The 24,592-nt window shown below is 54.8% G+C and overlaps 8 protein-coding genes across 8 annotated transcripts; 4 read left to right on the forward strand and 4 right to left on the reverse strand.

Moving 5' to 3' along the window:
* Window positions 1-420: 420 nt before the first annotated feature.
* On the forward strand, window positions 421-1,833 carry J4E87_006188 (uncharacterized protein; the record flags this gene model as incomplete). The annotated part of the gene is made up of 2 exons (XM_049377793.1): window positions 421-796; window positions 1,103-1,833. The coding sequence occupies 2 exons, from the start codon at window positions 421-423 to the stop codon at window positions 1,831-1,833; spliced, it is 1,107 nt and encodes a 368-aa protein (XP_049232360.1).
* A 1,791-nt stretch (window positions 1,834-3,624) lies between these two features.
* J4E87_006189 (uncharacterized protein) lies at window positions 3,625-5,304 on the reverse strand (the record flags this gene model as incomplete). Its single annotated transcript, XM_049377794.1, has 2 exons — window positions 3,625-4,494; window positions 5,038-5,304. 2 exons carry the CDS (start codon window positions 5,302-5,304, stop codon window positions 3,625-3,627), a joined length of 1,137 nt encoding a protein of 378 aa, XP_049232361.1.
* Window positions 5,305-9,628: 4,324 nt separating this feature from the next.
* Window positions 9,629-11,237, reverse strand: J4E87_006190 (uncharacterized protein; the record flags this gene model as incomplete). Its single annotated transcript, XM_049377795.1, has 2 exons — window positions 9,629-10,557; window positions 10,607-11,237. The coding sequence occupies 2 exons, from the start codon at window positions 11,235-11,237 to the stop codon at window positions 9,629-9,631; spliced, it is 1,560 nt and encodes a 519-aa protein (XP_049232362.1).
* A 2,211-nt stretch (window positions 11,238-13,448) lies between these two features.
* On the forward strand, window positions 13,449-14,611 carry J4E87_006191 (uncharacterized protein; the record flags this gene model as incomplete). The annotated part of the gene is made up of 2 exons (XM_049377796.1): window positions 13,449-13,453; window positions 13,513-14,611. The coding sequence occupies 2 exons, from the start codon at window positions 13,449-13,451 to the stop codon at window positions 14,609-14,611; spliced, it is 1,104 nt and encodes a 367-aa protein (XP_049232363.1).
* A 789-nt stretch (window positions 14,612-15,400) lies between these two features.
* J4E87_006192 (uncharacterized protein) lies at window positions 15,401-16,885 on the reverse strand (the record flags this gene model as incomplete). Its single annotated transcript, XM_049377797.1, has 2 exons — window positions 15,401-16,143; window positions 16,213-16,885. The coding sequence occupies 2 exons, from the start codon at window positions 16,883-16,885 to the stop codon at window positions 15,401-15,403; spliced, it is 1,416 nt and encodes a 471-aa protein (XP_049232364.1).
* Window positions 16,886-18,339: 1,454 nt separating this feature from the next.
* On the reverse strand, window positions 18,340-19,719 carry J4E87_006193 (uncharacterized protein; the record flags this gene model as incomplete). The annotated part of the gene is made up of 4 exons (XM_049377798.1): window positions 18,340-19,029; window positions 19,076-19,335; window positions 19,382-19,508; window positions 19,579-19,719. 4 exons carry the CDS (start codon window positions 19,717-19,719, stop codon window positions 18,340-18,342), a joined length of 1,218 nt encoding a protein of 405 aa, XP_049232365.1.
* Window positions 19,720-19,981: 262 nt separating this feature from the next.
* On the forward strand, window positions 19,982-20,766 carry J4E87_006194 (uncharacterized protein; the record flags this gene model as incomplete). The annotated part of the gene is made up of 5 exons (XM_049377799.1): window positions 19,982-20,019; window positions 20,070-20,078; window positions 20,128-20,347; window positions 20,401-20,592; window positions 20,647-20,766. The coding sequence occupies 5 exons, from the start codon at window positions 19,982-19,984 to the stop codon at window positions 20,764-20,766; spliced, it is 579 nt and encodes a 192-aa protein (XP_049232366.1).
* A 1,222-nt stretch (window positions 20,767-21,988) lies between these two features.
* On the forward strand, window positions 21,989-24,368 carry J4E87_006195 (uncharacterized protein; the record flags this gene model as incomplete). Its single annotated transcript, XM_049377800.1, has 6 exons — window positions 21,989-22,408; window positions 22,459-22,610; window positions 22,672-22,829; window positions 22,887-23,881; window positions 23,935-24,162; window positions 24,216-24,368. 6 exons carry the CDS (start codon window positions 21,989-21,991, stop codon window positions 24,366-24,368), a joined length of 2,106 nt encoding a protein of 701 aa, XP_049232367.1.
* Window positions 24,369-24,592: the final 224 nt, after the last annotated feature.

A 24,592-nucleotide genomic window follows, 5' to 3' on the forward strand; every position in this document is an offset into this window, starting at 1 on the left:
TCCATGAGACCTGATAGCAGGTTATAGGCTCATGCCAGCCATGTCTTGCTACCATCAGTCCTGTCTCTCTACCATTTTGCTTCGCTCCTTTGGTCGTGCCGTCCCTGACTTTGTTTCTAATATCTGTCTCTGACTGACATCATCCTTCCTTCGCATCTGCAACACGGCACAGAGCACCCCTCATCCCTCGTCATTATTCTCCCCCCAAAGCACGGGAGCACCCTTCGCCTGTACAGACATAACTGATATTGCCAAACGCTTGGACCGCATTCGTTTGGGCCACGCTGACATAGCAACGTCGACATCGCATATACTCTCACCGCCTCTCGCGGATCCTCGATGACTTCAATTCTCCACTACCGAGACCCTATCGCCTACAGGAGTGACTTCATGAGTACCTCCAGCTACCACTCGCCTCACATGGACCAGCAGAAGAGGTCGCCGCCTTACGAAGGCCATTCTTCTGGCTCCGAAGCCAGACAGCTCACTCCCGGTGCGAAGAAGCGACCTTCGAGAGCCGGCACCCGCAGCGTCACCACCCTCACCGCCGCTCAACTCGAGCGAAAGAGAGCGAATGACCGAGAAGCACAGCGAGCCATCCGTCAAAGAACAAAAGACCACATCGACACTCTTGAACGCCAGGTTCGCGACCTCACTGCGCAACTGGAGAACAACTCCTCCACCAAGATGATGGACCTCATCCGGAGGAACGAGGAGCTCGAGCAAGAGAACGCAGTCCTCCGCGCCCGCCTGTCACACGCCGTATCGGCACTGGGAGTCCCAGAATCAGGAGCAGGTACGTACTATTGATTTCATTCCTGCAAAAGCACTGTCCAATTGTTCGACTCACAAGCTCGTTGGCTTGTCATGGTTGCTTTTTGGTGTCTCGGGCCGCAACCGTTTTGGTGCAGCCGAACCTCTTTTCGCAACATGTCACATCTTTCTTTTGCTTCATTTCCCGCATTCCGGTCTGGCGGCTCGATTGAGCGACGTGCAGTATCTGTAACGTCGGATTCCTCTTCCCGCCGAGGCGAGGCGAGAAGCGCGAGCCTTGTTCTCCACCCAATGTGATATCGATGCATGGAGGCTGACATCACTCCAGCAGGCGCACCTTCACCGAGTGATCGGGTTCAGATGCTCAGCCAACCCCGGAGAATGTCTACTGGAACGGCGAGGAGCGCACATTCAGTCCCCGAAATAGCGACGCCCGTGTCTCAACCTGGACACTGGCAGTCGCAGCACACGTACGCCCACCACGTCTCCTCACCGCACGTTGATACGCCACCTGCCATGGGTGAAGTCCAAGCGCCACAGCACGAGGGAGTTCGCTGGAGTCCTCACCCCAGCCACCCTCAGCAACAGCACCACCAAGTTTCCATGCCAGTGCAGGATGCGTCGGTCCATGCGGTTGAGCAGCCCAACATGTCATACCCAAGCCCATATGTCATGGAGAGCAACGCGCGAGCCATGTCTTACCCTCTTGAGAACGCCTCCATGGTCACTTCTCAGCCGATGCCAATGTCCGGTTACGGTACACCGACCTCGCATCCTTCGCCTCATGCCTCGGAGTACCAACGACACATGAGTGTTCCTATGCATCACCAGCCCGTCCAAGGCCAAGGCCCACCTCAGCATCAGCACCAGCAACATCACACATCTGCTCCCTACGGCTCCTACCCTGTAGGTCCCCAGCAAGGCTACCCTCCCCAGGTTAGCCATGGCAGCGAGATGCCCATGATGCACGCACAGCACGGCCAGCCGCAGATGATGAACGAGCAAGGACAGCACATCATCTACCAGCCATACCAGTCCAACATGAAGGTTGAGCATTGAGTATGACCACGACTCGTCTGAACATGTTCGCAAATCCTACGTGGCTGCAGACCGTTGGCAAGGGTACCAGGGAGACGATCCTTCGATCACACAACACCCACATCGAGCAATCTACTAGACGCAACCACGCGCCATGGAACAAATTGCTCCTTCATCGCAATCTTCTCGACGCGGGACAAAATGTCCTTGACACGCGGCACCACGCGGCACAGTCACGATAGGCTGTATTCCTCGGCGATATATCATAATTGTTCCGCAAGGGCCCTTCCGAAAGCAGTAGCACGCGCCGCCGCTCGATGCTGTCGATGACGGCAAGACGAGATCCATCTCGCGGGAATTTGGCAGGGACGACCACGCCGCCTCGATCCTTTGGGTTTTCACACGCTAGAACCAGGCACACGTTCATGGTTCACCGCTATACGACGCGGCACCCGTTTTCAAGCGCGCCCCCAGCGTCGGACAATTTCGCATCACCTCAAGTTTTTTTTGGACGTCGACGTCGCTGCCCCCACGATCGCATGAAGCGCAATGAAACAGCAACACGGAAGGCCCCACATGCGGATTGTGGGATCGCATCAAGATTGCAGTCGCCCGTGGTGCAAAGAGGTCCCGCTTGGGACGCTACAGCCTAGTGCGTTCCTGGAGACTAGCTTAGGGCACGATGGACGGTGAAGAGGTGGATACGATGATGATGGGATGGTGGAAGCGGAAGAAGAAGGGAAATGAGCAAATGGAACATTCCGTGGATCCTCCATTTTCTGCGCGCGCGCCTGACCGGGGGCCTCGTTGCGAGATTTCTGAGCCGTCGGCCGCGTTTTGGGCTTCCAAGCTGGCTTCCTTTCGCTTCCACCTCGCCCACGCCCCTTAGTCTGGTTCGCTGGGGGCTTTCGATGGTGCGATTGCGCAGACCAGCGCGTTCCTGAAGGAGCAATGCAACCGAGATTTCCCGACATCCGAGCATCCGTTCGAACTGGCCCATGCCCTGGATCCATCCATCCCCCATCCATCACACCCACACGACATCGGCCACCCGTCATGGTATTTGTCTTTTGTAAACTTACGAAAGGGAAACATGCATGGAAGCTAGCCCCACATGCGCCAGAAAGTCTGCTAAAATTTCCTCGTGCGGATAGGGCCCACCGACGCTGAAACATGGTATGCCAAATACACTTTACGAGCCAGCTACGAGCTACACTACGCTACACACCGGACGCTGGTTACGCATGCAGCATCGGGTGGTTTGCCAGGGCAGAAAAGGTCTACAACAGCGGTTCCGCCGGCCCTTTTTGCCTCGTCCCTTTATCGGACGTTTTCTTCCGATGGACATAGTAGCGCCGTAACGCCGAAACACGGTGGCCAGCAGAATTTCTCGGGCGTGGCTTTTTCTTCGCTGGGTGCTGCGGAGCCTTTGTTGCCAAGGCTAGGGTGTGGAGGCTTTGCGTGGCGTCCCGCGGATCCGCTCACATGGGATACATGCGTTCGGGCGCGCTTCCGCCCAATCGCATTGCGCCGTTGGGTGCAGTAGCTCGCCTCCGCTCGCTTGTGTCCTGCATAGGGAAGCGTTGCCGATACACAACCATGTGAAGTGGACATGAGCTCACCGTATTGTCCCTTGATCCTGGATCACGATGGCGGCAGTGCTCTCGTGTGATTGTTTGTCACACCGCATGAACGCTGACGGAACGCTGACGGAACGGAAGCTTCACGTGAATCCGAGGCCACTGGTGCTGCGTGTGTCGGGCATGGTCTGCTACACTACGACTACAGGCTCTCTCCTGGTTGCCATCGCCTTCATGACGACGCCTGCGCTGCTGCCTGCTGCGCGCGGATGTGCTTCAGCTCGTTGGGGTACCACCGCTCGCCAACGTCGGGATGGCTCTTGATCCTGTTCATCAGCGTTGCCTCGCCGAGGTGTCCCCATCTGCCCTTCACAAACGTAAACTCCACATCGTCCTTGCGCTTCTTCCTTGCCTGGTCTCTCAGCTGTAGTACCTCGTCCGGCACATCCATGGCTTCAAACTGCGCGTCGTAGCTCACGCCTTGGAAGAACGGCACCGAGTACCGCGCCCCTTCTCCCTTGCGCGGACTCAGAACGCGATGTGTAGTTGACGCGCAAACCCCATCTGTCAGCGCCTCCATGCCTTGCCCGATCGCCACAACAAGCGTACCAGGTATGGGCTTGCAGTCTATCCACTCGCCCTTTGCGTTCTGCGCCTGCAGGCCGAGCTGATCGGACGCCTGCAGCAGGTAGCTGGTGAGCATACTATCTTTATGCGGACCCACGCCCTGGCGCTTGATCTCCCACTTCTTCCGCTCCATCTCGCTCGCCCCAGCCGGCAAGTCACCTATATCAACCTCCGGATACTTGACAATCTTGAGCTTGTGCTGCTGGTCCCGATCAAAGAACTTCTCAAACGCCTCCGCAGGCAAGCCAATCGCCTCTGCGATGAGCGACGTGAAGAGCGTTGAGATGTGCGCCATGCGCCGTATGTAGTCCTCATAGACTGGTCTGAAAGACGGGAGATGGTCAGCCGACGGCCATTGGTTCGGTGCGAGCAAGTTGTGGTACAGCGGTGCGTCGGGTCCGGGTAGTGCGTGTGGAGTCGAGAGGTCGAGTTGTTCCCTGTGGTCTGGATTGAATGCCGTGGTTTCGTTGTCGAGCTACGACGAAAGGATTCTTGTCAGCATGCATTTTACGACGAGTCGTTTGACGACCAAAAGAAAGAAAGCAAAAGTTTTGAGTTACGAGGAAGAGATGGGATGGATGTAATGGCAGGAGAGAGTGTGTGTGTGCAAGTTAACGGCCGTCGAGTACATATTGTTGGCGTCGTCTATTTGGGATATACCCGGGTGATTCTGTTATCTGTCTTTTTTTCTTCTGTTTTTGCAGCTGGCGTTCGTATGAGAAGAGAGAGGGCATTGGAGGTTTATTGTGATACACGCGTTATGGGTTTACGGCCGGTTTCTCTTTTTCTTTCTTCGTTCTTCGGTTCTCTGTATCATAGTTTCCTTGATATATTTTTTGATCTCTCTCTTTCCGTATACACACCATGCATAGCGTAGCATAGCGATAGCTTGTAATAGACCATCGTCTTATCTGCATAATCGTCGTCTCTCTCTCTCTCTCTCTCATTCAACTTGCTAACTTCAACTTGACAAATGGAACAGAAACATAACAAACTCAAAAGGAAATCACATACTCACCCTACTCCACCCCAAAAAGCTCCTCTCATTCTTCATCTCAATCTTCTCCTTCTCCCCCCTCGGCAACTCTTCGAAAAACCGCCCACACTCCTTGATCACATCCTGCACCAACCCCTCCGGCAGCCCTGTTTCGCTCAGATACAAAAACCCCACGTTCAACAAGGCATCGCGCAGGTCGCGCAGGAACTGCGGTTTTGTAGCCGGGTCCAGCGCGGCGCTGAGTGGCAGGATGGGCAGGGACGTGAAGGTCTGTGGGGGGTCTGCCATGGTGCGGTGTGCTGGTGTTTTGCTGTGGATCTCGTGATGGGATGGGATGGGATGGAGTGGTAGATGGTGTTATCGTTGGTGTTGATGTCGGTGTTGGTGTTGATGTCGGTGTTGGTGTTGATGTCGGTGTTGGTGTTGATGTCGGTGTTGGTGTTGATGTCGTAGCGGCTCCGTTCCGTTGTCGCTCGCTCGTGTGGTCCCTTCCCGGTGAACTACCCCGCGCCTGCCTCACACCATTCAGCGGGGCAATTGCACCAACCTCCCCACTCGTCCTTCTGACTGGCTGCGACAGTTCCCATCGTTGCCTCACTCCTCCCAGACGTGATGAGACCATTCTAGTACCTCGCCATCCACTTGAACGCCAGGCCCACGGCTGTGAGTTTCAAACCGCCGATGACGAGGACGCTGAGGGCTTCGAAGAGCATGGTTGTATTTTGAAATGTAGACTTCTTACTTGGGTAGGAAGGTGTGTAGTCGTAAAGAGAAGTAGGTGAGTGTGATTGGTAGATAGGTAGTAACTTTGTTTTCTCTCTCGAACGGTATACTCGAGATGAAAACGAAAAAGAAACCACGATAGAGAGATGTTTGCTTCTCTTATACGCCTCAATCTGCCTAACTACGTTGATGCTTCCCGTCCCGGACAACGGTCCCTCGTGCCCATTTTCTCGCCTCACATACGGTCTGGAATAAGAAACTTGAACCCGGCCGACCACCTGCACCGTTTGTTTTCGAAGCCGTCGCAGTCCGTTGGGCTGCACGCGGCGGGAATGACTTGCTTGCCTTGGTTGCTGGCTTCCAACCCAGCTCCACTTCCCCAGCCCGTTCAATAATCGATTCGATCTGCCCATCGCATTGACAGCCCGTCGTGGAGATACGCGTCTCCACAGATAGTAGACTTCGGCGCAACGGCGGCGTTGTTTTATCATGGTTGTTCAGCCACGTGCTGGGCTTTTCATCGCCATTTCCAAATGAGCCGTCACGCGAGACACACTCCGCGGCAGCAAATATGGAATGTATCGCGTAATGCGCTTGTGGTACTTTGTCCGGTTGTTTACTGCGATGCATGCTTGATACTTCGATCGTGAACTGCAGTCGTTGGCCAGGATAGCTATGCACCTGTGACGTAGGTCACATGCGCGAAGCGGCGATGAGGACGATCAGCGGTGGAAAAAATGAGGCTGGTATGCAGGTGTAGCGAAGCGGTTAGTGGTCATGTGCTACGTAGGACGACGGGCGACGACGACAACGATTACGACTGCGACTACGGGTGAAGTCGCGTGAGCGGATGCTTGTTGGGATGGCGGGCTGGGAGGGTGTAGATACAGATGCAGGTATGTGTTGTTCTTTTTGATAGCTGTGAATGTTGTGCATGCGTGTGTGTGGTGATTGTATCGTAGGCTCCGCGGCTGCAAGTCATCGGTCTACGGGGGACGGGACGGCAGCCACCACGATGAACGATGTGGTTACAGTAGGGTTTGGGGCGTTATGTGGGACGTGAAAAGGAAGCAGAGGATGAGAAAGGAATTCTACATTTATCGGTAGCCTTGTAGTTGTGTGTTTCCTTCTTTCTATAGTGTAGCAATCCGTCCGTTGGACTACCTCGGCCTGTAGCCGCAAAACAACATTTGCAACCTAGTTCCCGTCCACACTTCTACGTCTCCTTCCTTCAGCCACACATATGCGATATATGCAATCACCAGCACACATACACGCAGAAAACAGAAACAAAAAGTAAAAGTCAAGTACGCTGTAATAACGACGTCAACACCAGCCTCGACAATCCCACAACCGCCAAGCCCCTCCACGCGCGCTCTCAACAGCCCACCCCAAACACGCCTCTTCGCGCAACCGAAGATCAGCCAACGGCATTGCATCGGAGAATTCTCATCTCAACCCTTCCATGCTCCCCCAAGCGTATACGTCAATTCAGTAAAGCAGGTAAGAGCCAAGCGCGCCCATCATCTCAGGGTAAGCGAGCGCGCCGCAAGACAGGGGGCGTATAAAGCATGAAACATATACCAATCGCGTATCAAGCCATGCTAAGCGCCCTTTAACGGTTCCCAACGGTGCCGAGCCGACGTAAGTGACGATGTCGTGATATGGGGGGAGGGGAAGTATAGTGGGAGGGTGGTATAATCTACAGGGGAAGGGGGTTGTCTGACTTGCAGTTTTGACTTGACGTGCAGACTGCACATCACACCCCCCGAGTCGTGAGGCGGCACGACCTCAATCAAGTATCACAGGCGGAGACGGAGGCGGCGCGGAGGTGATGTGACGGACCACGGTTGAATGGCGTGTGTATAGTCGTCGTGGTAAGGGTATACGCGTAGATCCCGATATACCTACCGTCCATCAACCGAGGATATACCATACCGGTAGCTTAGCTCAACATACATACGCTGTAGTTAACCTACCCTTACCCAGGTATTATCACAACAGAACGTTGTCAATAACTCCACGGCGCACCCGCGGCGATCGATCGTACGATACGCAGGATGCGTATCCTCGTTGGTTCGGAACGCCATTATGAGGTGGTGAAGGGGTATACTATAGCACAGCAAGGGGAAGCGAGTTAAGATGAGCCCGTTTTCATAGCGAGAACTGTGTTATAGAGGGACGAGTCGTGGCAGATGTGATGGGGCATGGAGATGGAACGTTCGAATGACTCTAGAAGTCAAGCGGCCGAACAGTAACATTGACTGAGTCGTCATGATCTACAGTACCGAGGTGTCGTGACGGTCACTGACAGGCGACGGTCGGTACCCAGAACGTTGTAATAACCGAAGGAGTAGTGATAATATAGGTGGCGAGTCGTGATGGAACTTCTCGACTCAGACCGGAACGTTCGACTCAGCCGCAGGTCTGAAGCGGGAAGTCGTCCCAGTTCTTAACACGGAAGTCTGAGTCGAAGTAATTGTAAGGGAAGTCTGCGGTATAGGATCTCCACAGATCCACATTGCAGTTACATAGTTACATCGGTATCTTCCGAGCCAGCACACTCGTACGAGACACCCGTCACGCACTTTCCACTTTCCTCGCAATTCAATGCAACAACGGAGTAGGCGACTCGACTCGAGCTGAACTGCGCCGTAGAGACGCCATACGGGATACGCGGAAACCGAGAAAACCGAGACGAGGACTGCGCCGTACGGGGAGGTCGGTACAACGGGGGACCTTGACTCCGACCGACTCCAACCTCGCCGTTACAAAGCACGAAGCACCAAGGTACCGAGGCGTCGTAAAGATTAACAAGAGTCAGTCGCCGGAGGATTGAGGTGGACTCTGTAACGAACCATCACCGCCTTTTACGCGAACCATCCGCTTGGAACGCAGCGCATGAAAGACACCCCGGGGGGTTAACACCGCTCTTTTTGCTCCTACGTGGCCACATCATAATAGAGTCTTTGCTGTCGATATGTGCTGTACTCGCCCCGGCCCCCTTCCTTCATCTTGATACCCTACGCTCCACAGTTCTCACTTGACGACCCTTCTGCGCTGTGAGGAGATCACTCTTTGACGACTATGGCGCCATGTCATAGTACGATCAATGTGTGCTGCACTCGCCCCGGCCCCCTTCCTTCACCGTCATACTCTCTTCTCCACAGATGCGGCGTTGTGTTGTCATATACCCTTGCTTCCAGAATCTGAGGAGAAACCGCTTTTTTGACTCTACTACGTGGCCACATCCACATGCACATCCTCTACTCGCCCCGGCCCCCTTCTTCACCATCATATCCTCCTGTCCCCTCTATAGCTGCTCGCGCCGTTGTTATATAGCTCACAGTAACCCACTCTTCCGCGGTTCGAGGAGATCGCGATTTTCGACTCCTACGGCTAACAAGGGGGAGGGTGTATATTATAGTACTGTCTTGCTGGGAATATGTGCTGGACTCGCCCTGGCCCCCTTCATGCCCTCCTTTCCACAGTAATCGCAGCGTTCTCATATGTCCCTTCCTTCTGTGTTCCGAGGAGCATAAATTGTAGAGGGAGAGGTGTCGGAGCAGTTACGTTCCGCGGAGGGTTTGGAAAGGAGCTTTGACTCTGTCGAGTTTGGCACGTTGAACAGAGACGCTCGGTTCGAGATGCGGGAAAGAAGACGGGGCGGAGTGTTAGCAAGTTAGAGAGAACTAGACTTCAAAAGACTTGGAGGTTTTGAAGTTATGAAGTTTTGAAGTTTTGAAAACATCTCTCATTGAAAGTGTATATCGCTAGAACAGCAGACAGCGCACAAACGAACTAGGAAAAAGAAAGCTACCTCAACTCTTTACATGCGATGCCAGTCGCTCCATGTCATAACCTCATACCTCGTATCTCATAACCCGCTCTACCTCTTCTCCTGAGGATAGTACGCAGGCTGACCCTCAAGCGACTCACCAACACCCTGACGGTAGCTAGGCGGCGGACCACCAAACGAAACCTGACCACCAGGCGTAGGAGTGCTAGACTGGTTGGGCGGGGCATTGTTGTTAGACACACCAACATTTGGGTTCAAGTCGCTGGGCGTGATGGTGCCGCCATCACCACCGCCCACCATGACGGTTTGCTCATTGCCCTTCTTGTCCTTGACCTTGCCGACGACCATGCCCTTGGCTACGGACTTGATGATGGCTTTTCTGCTGACGCCTGTGACGTCGATGTAGACGAGGCCGACGTTCTTGACGCCGCCGGCGAGGTTGGTGGTGATTTGTCCTGCTTCGGCGCCGTACTTGTGGCCGACGGCGGCGCTGGCTGCGGCTCCGCTGCTGGTTAGGAGTTGCTTACCCGAGTGCGAGATGCCGTCAGCGACTGTGGAGAAGGCGATCAAGCTCTTGTTCAACAGTCCTGGCTTGTAGTTTGTGTTGGGCGTGCCGTCTGGGTTTACGCTCTTGGCGTGTGTCTTCTTGTGGCCTGCCATTCCTGCTGCAGCGTTCTGGGCGTACTTGGTAAGCTGGCCTACAGTCTTGGCTGAGTAGCCAGCGACGCCGGTTGTAAGGGTGTTGATCTTGCGGACGCGCTCGTGGGTGGCAGGCTTGAAGACCATGGGCTTCTCGTTCGGCCTCGTCTTGTTGATGAAGTTCTCGGCACCGGATACCATCATGTTACTAAGGTAGCTGGAGCCGGTAACAACGAGGCGAGATGCGGCGGCGGCGTTCTGGACGAGGCCAGAGTCTTTGTATGCGGGATGGCGGGCCATTTCGAGGTAGTCTTCTTCGAGCGGTCGGATGTCGATGCGCTTGCCGTCTGGCGAGACGACAATCTCGACGGGATCTTGACCTGTGTTAGCATGAGTGACCTGCGCGCGGAAAAGGTTCAGATGACATACTCTTGGATCCCTGCTGCAATGCTGGGTCGGCGTGGATCATGGCACCCTCAGCCAGCTCACCGACGACGCTGCCATTCTCCTCGTCGACCAAAACGACCTCGCCATTGTTGACAGCGCCTGCGTAGCCCTGGCCTGGCTGGTAGTCCTGGGGGTTGTATGCCTTGATGTCGCCCTTGCCCTTCTCGTGTGAGGGGGCCTGCGCACGCTCGAGGAAGGCTGTGCACTGTGCCAAGATGGTCTCAAAGGTATCCACATCTTCCTGCGTGACCGATGTCGAGCCCTTGCCAATTGGCGGGAACTCAATGCGTGTGAAGGCGCCGCTCTCTGGGCCCAAGTCCCATCGCGGTATCAGGTAGCTGCGCGGTGGCTGGTGGTAGATCTGTGTGGTCGCGGGGAGGGGGAGATCTAGCTCCGGGGGGAGGTTGAGGTGTAGGTAGAAGTCTTCTTCGGGCGCTTCGTTCTGGCCGCGCGTGTTGCTGAGGTCTGCAAAGGGCGAGTTGGTGGGGACCATTAGCAGCGAGAGGGTCTGTGGCCCTGAGGGTGTGAGAGGGCTCTCCTCGCCCTGCTGGATGTGGTAGGCTTTAATGCCGCCGACTGTGTAGAGCAATCGAGGATCTCCATGGCCGCTCATGCTTGCGAGACGTGTTTCGCGGGGTATCGAGGTAGGGTGGTAGGTGAAGGAGAGATAAAGGAGCGATCAGGTGTCTTTCGCGGGATATGGGCAGGAGGGGTATCTTCTATTTCGGTGTACGAGTGCAGGAGCAACAACCTTTTTATGGAATGCAAGCGACAGGGAGTCGACTGCCCATGTGCAACCTGCTCGAGACGCCGCGCTTGCGACAGGCATTCTGACGTAACCATGCTCAGCCACGGGGAGCTCTGCAGTGGGCCAATCAACGCTGTGGCTGTGCACTGCGCCACATGAAGGCAAACTCCATCTTTTGCGTGTGAAGATGTGTACGGTCGTATTTCCGCCTTCACAAGATTCGCGAAGCGTCTTTGCCCCTTCACATGCGAGATGCGCCCGTCTTGTGTTGATGATCTGCTGTGCATGCGCCTCGGAACGCGTCATGCACGGACGACTCACGTCTTCACGCAAGGTAGTCGCTCACAACCCCGCGACTGCATCGTGTACTGCTTGGTGAAGCAGCGTCTTTCCAACAAGAACAACGTCAGCAGCTTTCGTCATCTTACCATTACGGTTAGGCTCACCTAGCTCCCGCTCTGCATCCACTCCCTCATTCGTCTCATGGGACTTCCACTCCTGCCATCATCTCGACTATCGCGCTTTCCTGCTTTATCGCTTCCCTGGCATATCGCACCCTGTTGAATACAATGGCTGCACAGGGGATATGTGATAGTAAGGCGAATCATATGCACCACGGTCAGCAGCGGCCTACTACTCACTTGTCACCAGATCTACTATGAAGCTGCTGGAGCACTTTACCGTTGGAAGTCCTTCATCATCTGGTAGGTATTCGACATGATTACAACCCCCGATTGCACGAAACTTATCGAGATCAGAATAGGTACTACCACACTGCCTTCGCAGGCGCTTGGCTGGTCAGCCTTGGTTCACAGACACAGCTCTCAGAACGGTCGTCATAAACGTCGATACCATCTGCTACCTCTGGCCTTCAGTTACGATTTCTTTATCTGAGATAACTTATCCTCCTCACAAGACTTTTGTGAGACCCTGCTTGTAGTTTAGCTACATAATCACGTGTGTCTTGGCGTTCTTCGAGGATGGGAAGGCGTGATGGGCGCCTGAATCAAACCTCGCCTTGTTTACAATCGTCACGGCGCGTCCTTGGAGCTGCATCTCACCTCTTCGCTCGGTGGCATCGTAACTTCCTTCGCCGCCAAGTTCGAGCTTGTCGTTACTGCTCTCGTCTCTCTCTGGGCGACGACCCTCCTGTTACACTCCGCAAGGGCAGAGTTCCATGCTTGGCGCGCAACGATATCAGCATTCGCTCTCCGATTTTGTGCTGCCAAGTTTCACTGTCGCGACCGCGTTGCGGGCAAGCACCTCCAATCTGTACACAATCGTTTTTGTTCTAGTTGGAGCTGCTCGCGGTAGCTCACAACTCGTCGCTCTGACGTCGCGCATCGTTCATAGCATAATTCCATCCAACTGAGTACAGCACCATCGCCAGGATGCAAATTCCAAAGCAAGACTCACACCCAGCCGATCCAAGCGAGCCCTCATTCCTTGACCGGCCAGGCGAGATCCGCAACTTGATTTACGAACAGTTGTTCAAGCGCGCCGAACCAATCCTCCTTCACAACACCGATGCTTACAATGCGGTCGAACCCAAACGAAGAAATTACGACACAGATGAGGGAATACACGCCCTGACAGCCAGATTTGAGACGGAACTCGAGTCCAGAATCGGCGCTGATTATGAGTTCACCCACGACTTCCACTTGGGATTACCGCTGCTGCTGGTCTGTCGACAGATATACCATGAGGCAGCCAGTGTGTTCTATAGCGACAATACCTTTGTTTTCTCGCGAGTTCTCGATCGTCATGATGGAGGAAATAATCCGCGCTATGACAATTTCGATGGGAAAGCTTATCATCAGTTCGCATATGCTTCCGTATGGCTATCCAACATCGGCAGTCAGTTTGGGATGCTAAAGAAGGTACATATCGATGTCGATGCCACGTGCTACCACGCTTGCAAGCATGCACTGGATGATTTCGATGCACTGCCCTTGTTACGATTGCTTTGGAAGAACGGTGCAAAAAAGTCACCAATCACATTCGCTTGCACTGGGAGGAGACTGGACCCTGAGTGCGAGAATTCCTTCGCACGGACTGAGGAACAAAAGAAGCGGTATGAGGTACAGAAAAGGCAGTATCCGAGAGACTTAGTCAACGACTTCAATGCGATCTTCTCCAGTTTGATCGGAAACGGACAATTTAGTTTACAAAGATTCGCCAATTTCGACCGGCTTATTCACTCTGTCAGCATACATTTTGTGGAACGATACATGCGAGTCACATTTGACAAGGAACATAGTCACTGGAGGGAGTTCGCAGTGGACCAGAATGGAGACGTCGTCATCAGACAACTAGGCTCAAAGCCACGCCACTTCCTGGACCTTCCTCCAAGTGTCCTGTCAAAGATCATCAACCTAGCGGCACTATCGCCTGAAGGTCCAATACTAGACATTGATAATCATACCATACACGGGCTACAGCTGAACATCTGGCAGCTCAGCAGGAAGTCACGTTCTGATTTCAGAATCAGGAACATGTTGACCCACAACACAAACGTTACCATGGTCAAAACGAGTACCAAGAGTAGGACCAGTTTCAAGGACTTCCACTTTTTACGAGTACACTGCCTTACACGTCCTTGCTGCTTCTTCGTACCCAGATGGGATAGATCCATCGCGTCGTTCAACATCGCTCTCGTTTTCGAAACCGCCACCGCAACATCACTAAGCACGCTGCGTATCAACGTCGTAGGCCTCATAAAGGCGTTGAAAGATGCCGCAAAAGAACAGGTGAGCATCTCCATCTCGCTCAAGAGCCCGGGGGAAGATGCGTGCGAAGCATTGCAGAGTGGCAAGATTCCCCTGCCAGATCTGGAGCGAAGAGTCTTCTTGCTCCTGTCTGATGTCATAGCTGGCTGGGACGTTGCGGAGGACAAGCTACCGGATATCTGGATGGACGGGCACGGAAAGCTCATCAGCGCGACATACTCTGCTTCTGCCACTGTACTAGCTAGCCGCGTTGAGAATCGGCATGCGAAGCTCAAATCGGTCGAGGTGCAGCAAAGAGGGTACCAATTTGCTACGGACCTGTCTAATAACAAAAGGGCCGTGGAAGGGGGTCGACGCGCTATGTGGTCCGCGCTCCGAGAAGAGTATTGGCGTGATTGGCAGGCTTGGGCACGGAAGAGGAGGGTGGAGGAGGATAGATTGGACATATATGTAAGGGAAAGAGATGAAGCCATGAGGGAACAATCTGGTTTCGACTTGAACGAATATTAAGAGAGAAGGCTGGGCCCAGGGGGAGGTTTGAGACGGGATATCTGAGGACTACTTGGCGATGCTTCACGGGCGAGAAGGGATTCAATGACCGGGATTTGTGGGATATGGGGAATAGAACGACGAGAAAAGCGGAGGAAGGACTAACAAGGATGTCCAATTAATGGACGCCACAAAAGCGTTTGACGTCAATCAACATGACGACTTGAGAAATATCGTGTTCATAGAACGAGACACAGAGCAATACCATGGATACACTGCCTTGACTTCACGCACACGCGCTAGGACGAGTTACCTCGGAAACAGAACAACGAACCAGCCACAGAACCAAGAGACGAAATGACGCGACTTCCAATGACGCACGCAGTGCCGATGACGAAAAGACAAGAACAAACCCTCAAACAAAGAGGCTGAAACTGTTTACTATATCTACAACATGCATGACGTACACCTCGTTCTTCTACGCGTTTCATAACCAACGGTGTGACCTCATCTTCGTGACAAGAACCGAAACAATGAGAAGAAGCAAGAACGAGAGAGCTGAGCGCGGATAAGAGTGTGAGAAACGTGGGAGATGAGGAGCACGTCGTCAAGTGAGCTTGAGAATGCAGGACAGAGAATAGAGAATAGAGGACAGGAGATGCAGGATTGAAAGTGGTAGAACGATGCCATTGTACACACTCCCCAAAACACAGATACGCAATGCTAGAACGCTACAAGTATAACCAAATAAACTGGGCGATGCGCTCGCTATGCCACGATTGGATAGCAAACAAACAGCCATACAAGTTTTTAAGAGCGACTACCGTTCATAGCACTCGCAGGCAACTCGCCACCCCTAATCTCACTCATCGCATACCCAGGCCGCCACGCAGGATGAATGTCGTTCAACGCGCCTCTCGTGCTATCCCGTACATTCGTCGTGTGTCTCGGTTCCGCTTCAACGATGTAGCTTACGCCGTCTTCCGAGGCGTAAGAAGGGGGGCGGGGACCTTCTTGCTGGTGCTGGGGAGGCTGTTGTGACGATGTTGACGCTGCGCTGCCGCGGAGAGACGCTGCTGCGAGAGCCGCAGGACCAGAGAGCGAGGCACGGGTAGAGTGAGCAGCAGCGGAGATGGCGCTACCCCTTGTCGCATCATCAACCCTCTGCCAATGAAGCAGATTCGGATCAACCCTCACACTACTCCTCCAAAGCCCATACGCGGGCGGCGGAGGCGGCGGCATATTTTTGCCCTCCTCATCCCCACTCGCACCCACCATGTCGTTCTCCAACACAGCATCCATATCCGCGTCTTCTGCGCTTTCCTCGTCGCGACGCAGGTGCACGCGGATGGGGACGATGGGTTGGAAACCCTCGCCGCCGCCCGTCATGTCGGGCATGGCAGCGCGGTGTTCGTGGCGCGGCGGGTTCAGCATGAGCATGCAGAGGCGGATGAGGGAGTGGCAGAAGAAGATTGTTATGGTGAGGAGGACCATGATGAAGAGGATGTGGATTTCTTGGCCGAGGGATCGGTTGGTTAGGGCGATTGCTAGGTCTGTGGGGGGATAGACGTTAGTTGTTGATACGTATTTGGGGGTGGGGTGGGATGGGATGGTAGACTTACAGATTGCGAGGATGGTGATGAGAAAGGTGCCGGATATCACACATGCGATCATCTTCCCGCGTGCAGCTGATCCGCGGATGTATACTGCGGTGGTGCCGCGCTGTTCGCGTCTGCGTACCCATCCGTTGGAACCGCTGGATGCGTTGGATGCGGATCGTTCGGTGCGATGGTGCTTTCTCCTTCGGTGCTTCCGTCGCTTGTGTCGTCGGCCGTTTATCTCATCTTGTAGTTGCTGGATCTCGGGGTCTACGAAACCCTCCTGCTGGTTGGGCAGTGGTACATCGGCTGGGTGACGAGCGTAGAGTGTGGTTGGTTCCTGCGGGTCTTGAGGCGGGTTGATGGCACCGATGTAGGAGCCCGCTGTGTGGTGCGCATGAAATAGAGCCCTCGAATCATGTGATTCGCGATGCGCGTTCTGATGGGTGGGCAGCCCGTCCTGGTTGGCCGGTTGTTGGCGGTTCCAGAAGCCCAGGAAGGGCGTTTTGGGTGTGTTGATATTGTTGTTGTTATTCATAGCCGGCGACTGCGAGTATATCGACGACCCGTTGACCATGCCCCGCACATTACTGCGGAACGCGCTGAACCGAGATGTCGACTGCGTTGCCGGCGTTGCGTCGAAGTCCTGGTTCTGGTCTGGCCGCGGCGACCAAGCGAAGAGCGGTGACCGAAACATGGCGATCTGTATATAGCGCGGTGGTTCCCTCAAGTCCAGAAATATACCGTTACGAGCCCCCAAGTTCTATCTTGGGCGTACGTGAATCCCTTATAGCAGACGCGTCGTGCTAGCCAAAGGTCTCTGTATTGATTTCACTCAAGACAAGACAAGGGCGAATAAGAGAAAGGATACTCCAAAACCAATGCAGGAACGCCGTGTACCCGAACCGTTTCCAGGAACAGAAAGTGTGGAGTGAAAGAACAATGAATGGATCTCGCCCTTGCCCAAGACCCTACCCAGCATATGCAAAGTAATCCAGTTGGAGCGAACCGTTTGGCTAACAACCTCTCAACTTTCGAGAAAAGCCGTCGAAACAAAGATGTTCCCAGACTCTGAAAGTGAATAGTAAAAGGGAAAAGAGTGGAAAAAAGGACCAGACAGGGCTATCCAGCAGCGCACCTCGGCCAAACGAGCGCAAAAGAATGAAAAGAAGCGAAACAAGCAGGAGCACAGCAACCGCTACCTCTATTACCAATGACTGGAAGGAATATAGATGCAAGACAAACACGAAGGAGATGAAAGAGTAGGAAAGTAGGAGGTGGTGGTCGCGCGCTCCGCACCAAGATGACATGGGTCACAGCGTCCCAATAACGATGGACGGTCAGAAGTCGAGAAAGCATTGAGCGCCATGCGTTTCCGCGACGAGTGGCGTATCAGACTTTGATCGCTGGAAAGGTGAAACGCGTCTGCGAGCACGCACGACAGGCCCCGCAGACTCGAGAACATCCAGATCTGATGCACCGATGCACGCGAACCGCGGTCCGTGACACATCCCAGATCGCTGCCGTGGCCTGTGGTGGTCCTGGTGGTTGACCGGAAGAAGAGGTGCGTAGCAAAAGCGTCAGGCCCGCAGCACGCTGGTTGGCTCGCACAAAAACAACATGAAACGTCTACCCCAATGAGGAACGACTGAGCACCAGTAGCTTCGCAAGTGTGCTATTTACGTGCAACGGCATTCATAACGGTGCATAAGACGCGGGTATTCATCTTGATTGACTTTGGTTGTATTTTGTTTACTCTTTACATTGTCGATGGTGTTGCGCGTCATAACTGTCCAAAAGCAACATGCGGGTCGTTTCCTCGACGCGTCTTTTGACCCCTTCCTTCGCTGTGTTGTGGGAAGACAGTACATGCGACTCCGTACCCTGTCAAATGTCGCACCGGCGTATCCAGTTCTATATGTAAACAACGCCTTCTGACGTACCGTGGGGCCGGATGTTCCTCGGGCCTTTTCTCTCCACGTTTTTTCCCCGGGGATTGATGATCCATCTCGAAGCATGTTTGCGTAGCCAAGTTGCTTCATCTCCACGTTCATTTGCCTAGCTCGCCTACCATGAGCTTGCGGTCTGAAGATGCGGATACCACTAAGATTGCCAAGTTAGCTTCGTGTTCGAAAGATTACAGCTTTGTGTTCAGCGGTGAGGAGTGTCAATGCAAAGGACTACTCTCCTATCCGCCTCAAGCGCTAACGATTGAAATTGTTCGCTCGTTCTCCAAACCCAATCCGCCATGACCGCCATCCGGTCGGAAAGCTGAAGCGTAGCGCGGGGTCCAGAGCGGAGAACAGGTAGAGGGACGAATGCAAAAGAAGATTCAGGGTACTTACAAATTGGCTCGCCGAGCGGGTGGAACCGCACGTCGTTGACGGCACCTCGATGGCCGGGAAGCTTGTGCAGTAGCTTTCCTGTTCGCGTTTCCCAAACGGCTACGCTCTGGTCTCCGCTACCGGCTGCGATCTTCTCGCCCTTGGAGTCCCAGCTTGCCTTTAGCAGGTTGCGCTCTTGGCCGGTGGGGGCTCCGTCGTATGTTTGGATGCGCCTGTCTGCAGGCGCAAAGGGTCTCACGTCCCATGTTCTGACGGTCGAGTCGTGTGCGTTGGAGAGGAGAGTTTGGTTGTCTGGTGACATTTGGAGCGAGGTGACGGTGTCGGTGTGGCCGAGGAGTGTGTATGTGACGGCTTGTTTCCGCAGATCCCAGACTTTGATGTCGTTGTCGATGCCGCCGGTGAAGAGCTCGTTGCCGGCCTCGGCCAGGCATATGGCGGTTATGGGAAAGTCGGTGGGGATGAATGTTACGGCGTCTTTCGTTCTCGTGTCCCAGATCTGTGAGAGTTAGAAACGTTCCATAGTGGTATACTGAAGCACTCACCCCAATGTAGCCGTCGTCGGACCCGCTCACAAGCATCTCTTCACCGCGCTTGCTCACGTCCATGCAGTTGATAACCTCCTCGTGCCCTGGGTGTCTTCGTATCCTCTCTCCAGTCTCCACGTCCCAACTTGCTAGGTGCATGTCTGCCGAGGCGGAGAAGAGAACCTTGGAGTCGCGCGACCAGTGCAGATCCAGGACTGCCTGCTTGTGTCCAGTGAGAATGCCGTAGTTTTCGCATGATCCAGAGCTGCGCCAGAGTACTGTTCATGTTAGCGCATATCTCTCACGCGTTCACACATGACTGACATATAGAGCGGTCCATGGAGCCCGAAGCTATGTATTGTCCCGTCGGATCAAAGCGCGCGGCGAAGATCTCCCCAGAATGGCCCGTCAACTCCATAACCGGCGACTGCAGCGCGCTGGTACGCGAGCCCTACAGCACCTGTCAGCACGTCGCAATCTTCAGCTTGGTACTCCATCAAAAGTCCGTGGGCATAACATACCGCTTGTATCAGCGCGCCATTTGCGCCAGAGCCATTCACGACGGCTACTGCAGAGCTTCCCAGATTCGCGTCCGACTTGGTGCGCTTGACCAGCTGGCTCGTGCCAAAAGCCTCGTTGGCAGGTCGCTTTTCTCTCGACATGGCGATGGAGGTGTGCTTGATTCGGTATGCGTGTGGGGTCTGTGGATTGGTGCGCGGTGGTTGTGGTCAGTTGCAGCTGGTAAACTTTCCTCAAGGCAGATCTACGCTAGGGCCCGGGCGTCCCAGGTACGCTCCTCCGCAGTCCGCATGCTCCCCGACGCAACAACACGACTTGATATCGCGACTCTATATACCAAACACACGCAATAGTCTAGTCTCACCCTTCGAAACCACACACGCCGCCTGACTAAATCCCCGCACAATGGCTTCATCGACCAAAGCAGCCCGCATGGGCGAGGAGTGAGCTCCAGACGTCTAGTAGTTGCTGCACATGTGCTAATAGATGTCAGAGTGTGGAAGTAAGTCTCGCATATGGCTACTCTGAGCGACCGGTTCTGACAGTGCCAGGACTCGAGTAGACAAGGTCAGCGCCGAACTCGTCACCCTCACATACGGTACCATTGTCGCGCAACTATGCAAGGACTACGAATACAACTACGCCGATGTCAACAAGCAACTGGAGCGCATGGGATACAACATCGGTATACGGCTGATTGAAGACTTCCTGGCCAAGTCGAGCGCGCCTGCCTGCACCAACTTCCGCGAGGTCTCGGAGATGATCTCAAAGGTAGCGCCACCGAGTCAATGGGATATAGACCGCAGGCTGACATGCGGTTGTAGGTCGGCTTCAAGATCTTCCTCAACATCACACCGACAATCACCAACTGGTCAAGCGACAACAAGCAGTTCTCCCTCATCTTCGAGGAGAACCCGCTGGCCGACTTCGTAGAGCTGCCTGACGACGGCCGCGCGCAGGACGAGCTGTGGTTCTCCAACATACTGGTGGGCGTGCTACGGGGTTCACTAGAGATGGTACGCATATACTGCGTCAAGATGGGGCGTGGGTAATGGACTAACACCCACCAGGTACACATGCAGGTGGAAGCGCACTTTGTCAGTGACGTCCTTCGCGGTAACGACACAACGGAGATGCGGATAACGCTGATCCGCTACATTGACGACGAGATGCCACCCGATGACGAGTAGAATGAGGTTGGGTCGAGGAGAAATTACACTTGCTATTTAGGTTTAGCAAGCAGGCATTCGCCGATCCATGTATAGTGTGAAAGCGTGACGGAGAGATATGCGATACGAAGGTAGGCATTTTCTGAAGACAATGCCTCGAGGAATTGCACACTGTCGTGCTGTTATGGAATCGGGCAGACGATTCGTGCTCAGACTCGATTCACGACTAGATAGGGTGCACTATTGACGACGGCCATGGAAGCCAATTAGAGGGTAATTGCAATCGCGCAATTGCACTACCACACCATCGACGCACCATTGATCGCTGAAGGCGGCCTCGCAGGCTACATTGTGCATTTAGTCTTTGCAGCCCCTTAATTTTACTGTGTAGGACTTGTTGACTTGGATTTTGCGCAACTACGACCAAGTCGGTGAACCCATCAGGGTGTATGAATGATCTGCTACCAGTACTGGTCGGGGCATGACGGTCGGGTTCGCGTTACATGTGCCCCACCAACCTCCCTAGATATCGGCCCTGGTGCATACGATACTGCGATGCGGTCACGACACTTCAATTCCGCCATGTCTGACGTCTTGAATTGCTTTATGCGAGTAGAAAAGCAAATATCGAGGCAGTTCTGATGAGAGCGCGATGCTGCGCAATGGGAGGCTGGAGCATAGGGGATCTAATAATACCGAGATCACGTGGACCACTTGGCGCAGCTCACGAGCGGCCGCTCTTCCCCTCGCGCTGAGCAGCTCAGAGTTTGCACGATCCCGCTGCAGTCTCGTTGTGCAGTTGCTTCAATCGCGCCCTCTCGTGCAGGCAAAGAATATCGCAGGTGTTGTTGTCGTGATCGCATCTCTTGGCAGACCCGTGTAGCGCGCCGTGAGGTCCCTCCAGGGCGCTGTTCAAGACCTTCCTTCACGCTAACCCCCCGACCCATAGTACCGTGCATCAGCCGCCGCCTTTTCATCGCGACGACACCAGCGTCGCTACCCACACCCGGCACCCCAGAGCTGCCATCTTGCGCGACCTCCACGCCATCGTCGTCCTCCACCCGTCCTTGGCACGACGCTCCGCTCCGACACGCACCGTGGCGACGCCCTCCCATGCTGTTGTAGAGGCCCGTCCAGCACCGAGGTGCACAACACAGCGCGTCTATTGCTACCACCGCGCACCTATCGCTAACCCCCCACCCGTCCACCGCGCCTGCCGCGCCGCCCGACTCCTTCCCTCGCGATGCAGAACCAGCAAATGGCGCAGATGGCGCAGATGAATGCGAACGGCTCCCTCAACGGCACCCCCATCATGGGCAACATGGCGCATCCCAAACGCATGGGCGACCAGGACCCCAAGGAAAAGCTCAACACGTACATCTACGACTACTTCCTACGCAACCGCCACCACACCCTCGCGCGCGCCATGCTCGACTGCGACCTCAAGCTCAACACGGAGAAGGCCAGCCCCAACAACAAGCCCAATGGCGCCAGCGACATCGACATGCCCGACGACCTGCCCCTGCCGCTCATGCCCCCGGGCCAGGCCGCCGACAACTCGTTCCTGCTCGACTGGTGGGTCCAGTTCTGGGACATCTTCGCCGCTGCGAGAGGCGGCGGCGGCGGGCCCAAGAACGCCGCCCAGTATCTCGGCCACAACCGGGTAGGTAGCCGCGCAGTTGTAGACACGGAAGCGTACTGACTGAGACGCAGAATCTGGGCCACATCCAGAACCAGCAGCGGGACCAGCGCCTCATGATGGCCACCAATCCCATGAACGGTGCCCAGTACATGATGCGGAACGGTGCCATGACCAACGGCAACCAGACCGACCTCAAGCGGGCAGCCGCTATGAACAACCGACCGTAAGCCCTCGCACTTTCTCTGCGATCTCGCGATGCTCGAACCACGACTAACTCCCCCCAGCGCCGGCAACCCTATGGCGGGCATGCAGCCCATGAAGAACCCCAACATGATTCAGATGCAACGAGACGGCTCCAACATGGACATGAACGGCAACCGCCCCAACTCGCCAGGGTCCAACGAAAATACCCCTTCCCCAAACAAGCGCCCCCGCGTCGACGGTACGTCATCTGTCACACCCATGTGGAGAGTACAAGCTAATCAAGACCCGCCCACAGGTGGTATGAACGCCGGTAACATGCCCAGCAACCAGTTCAATGAGTTCATGCCGCAAGGCCCAGGTGCGCAGCAGAAGAACATCGAGGTATATGCCCAAAGTCTGGCCCATCAACACAGAGTGGCAATGAGTAACACTTCCTCCCCCCAGGGTATGAACTCTGGCGTCCAAGGCTCCCCCATGGCCCAGTCCGGCCTCGACGGGCAAGACCTAGCCTTCGCCGGCAACGGTCCACGGCCCGGCAACATGCCCAACAACCCTCCAGGCGCTCCCCAGCAGGGCAACCACGCGCTGCAGGACTACCAGATGCAGCTCATGCTGCTCGAGCAGCAGAACAAGAAACGGTTACTCATGGCCCGCCAAGAGCAAGACAATCAATCTGGACATCCTCAGCAGGGCGTTATTGGCGCCCCAGGTTTTGGCGCAGCCATGTCGCCTCAAGGTAGCAGAGCCGGCGGCCCATCACCCAACCCCGCCGACCAGATGAAGCGAGGCACACCGAAGCTCGGCCAGCAAAATCTGCCTGGCTCGCCTATGCCTGAGGGAATGATGGGGCAGCAACGTGCATCTCCCGCACCCAACATGAACTTCGACCCCAGTCTGGCACCCCCAGGAATGCCTCCACAATTCTATCCCCAGAATATGTCCGGCCCGAACGGCAACCCCATGATGCGGCCTCCGAGCTCACATCCGCAGCCGCCCAACTTCAATGGTCAGCAACTAACGCCTGCGCAAATGGAAGCCATGCGCAATGGCCAGATGCAACAGAACGGTTGGCGAGGGCCCCAACCGGGTATGATGGGTCCAGGCGGCCAGCAGATGGGAGGACCGATGGGCCAAAACCCTCAACAGCGGCAACAAATGCCACCGCCTCCAGCGCCCACGAACGAACCACCCCGACCAGAACCCTCTCCATCCGTGTCTAACCAGGCACCACCGACCCCGAATCAAGGAAACAAGGCCAACCCCAAGAAGAAGGTGACCAAAGACAACAAGGTAACGTCTCGCGCTTCTCCTACACCCTCGAGCATCGTTGATATTGATTTTAGAAGCCCGCAAACAACAAAAAGGGGGCGGCAGGTTCTACTCCCGCCACGACAAACGGCGAAGAACCACCCACACCTACATCCTCCACTCCCGTCGCACCCATCACGCCAGTACACAAGCAATCCTTCAATCAGGGACAAAACGGCCAGCCGCAACCTGTGCAACCCCAACCGCCTTCCGACCAAAACATGGACAACGGGGGTCCGCCATTTGGTAACATTGATGGTGACGTAAGTTTTAGACTCTCTCTACTTAGCGTAACATCTACTAACAGAACGAATAGCCCAACGGCTTCGATCTCGGCCTCAACTTTGGCGACGACGCTGGCGCCCTCGAAACTTTCGACTTTGACTCGTTTCTACAGACGGGCAACGACAATGACGCTTTTGGCAATCTAGTCAGCGACTTTGATTTCCCCAATCCCACGGAAGTATAGTATCGTCGTCGTCGTCGGTTAGTTAGTTGGCTGGCTGGCTGTTTTGGTGAAACAACAAAAAACAAACCCCCCTCTTGTTTTCATATACCCTTTATGTTCGTCTTTCGAGACGGCGCTCTATCTACATCGATCGCTTTTTTTGGGCCATCATCTCTTCTCTCTTATTGGAGCATAACGGGGCTTCTCTTTGGGCTTTTGGGGCTAGGAGACAGGGCGGCGATTGG

Source organism: Alternaria ethzedia (assembly GCF_023757985.1).
Source record: "Alternaria ethzedia strain BMP 0044 chromosome Unknown scaffold_14, whole genome shotgun sequence".
In the NCBI taxonomy this organism is placed as follows: Eukaryota; Fungi; Ascomycota; class Dothideomycetes; order Pleosporales; family Pleosporaceae; genus Alternaria; species Alternaria ethzedia.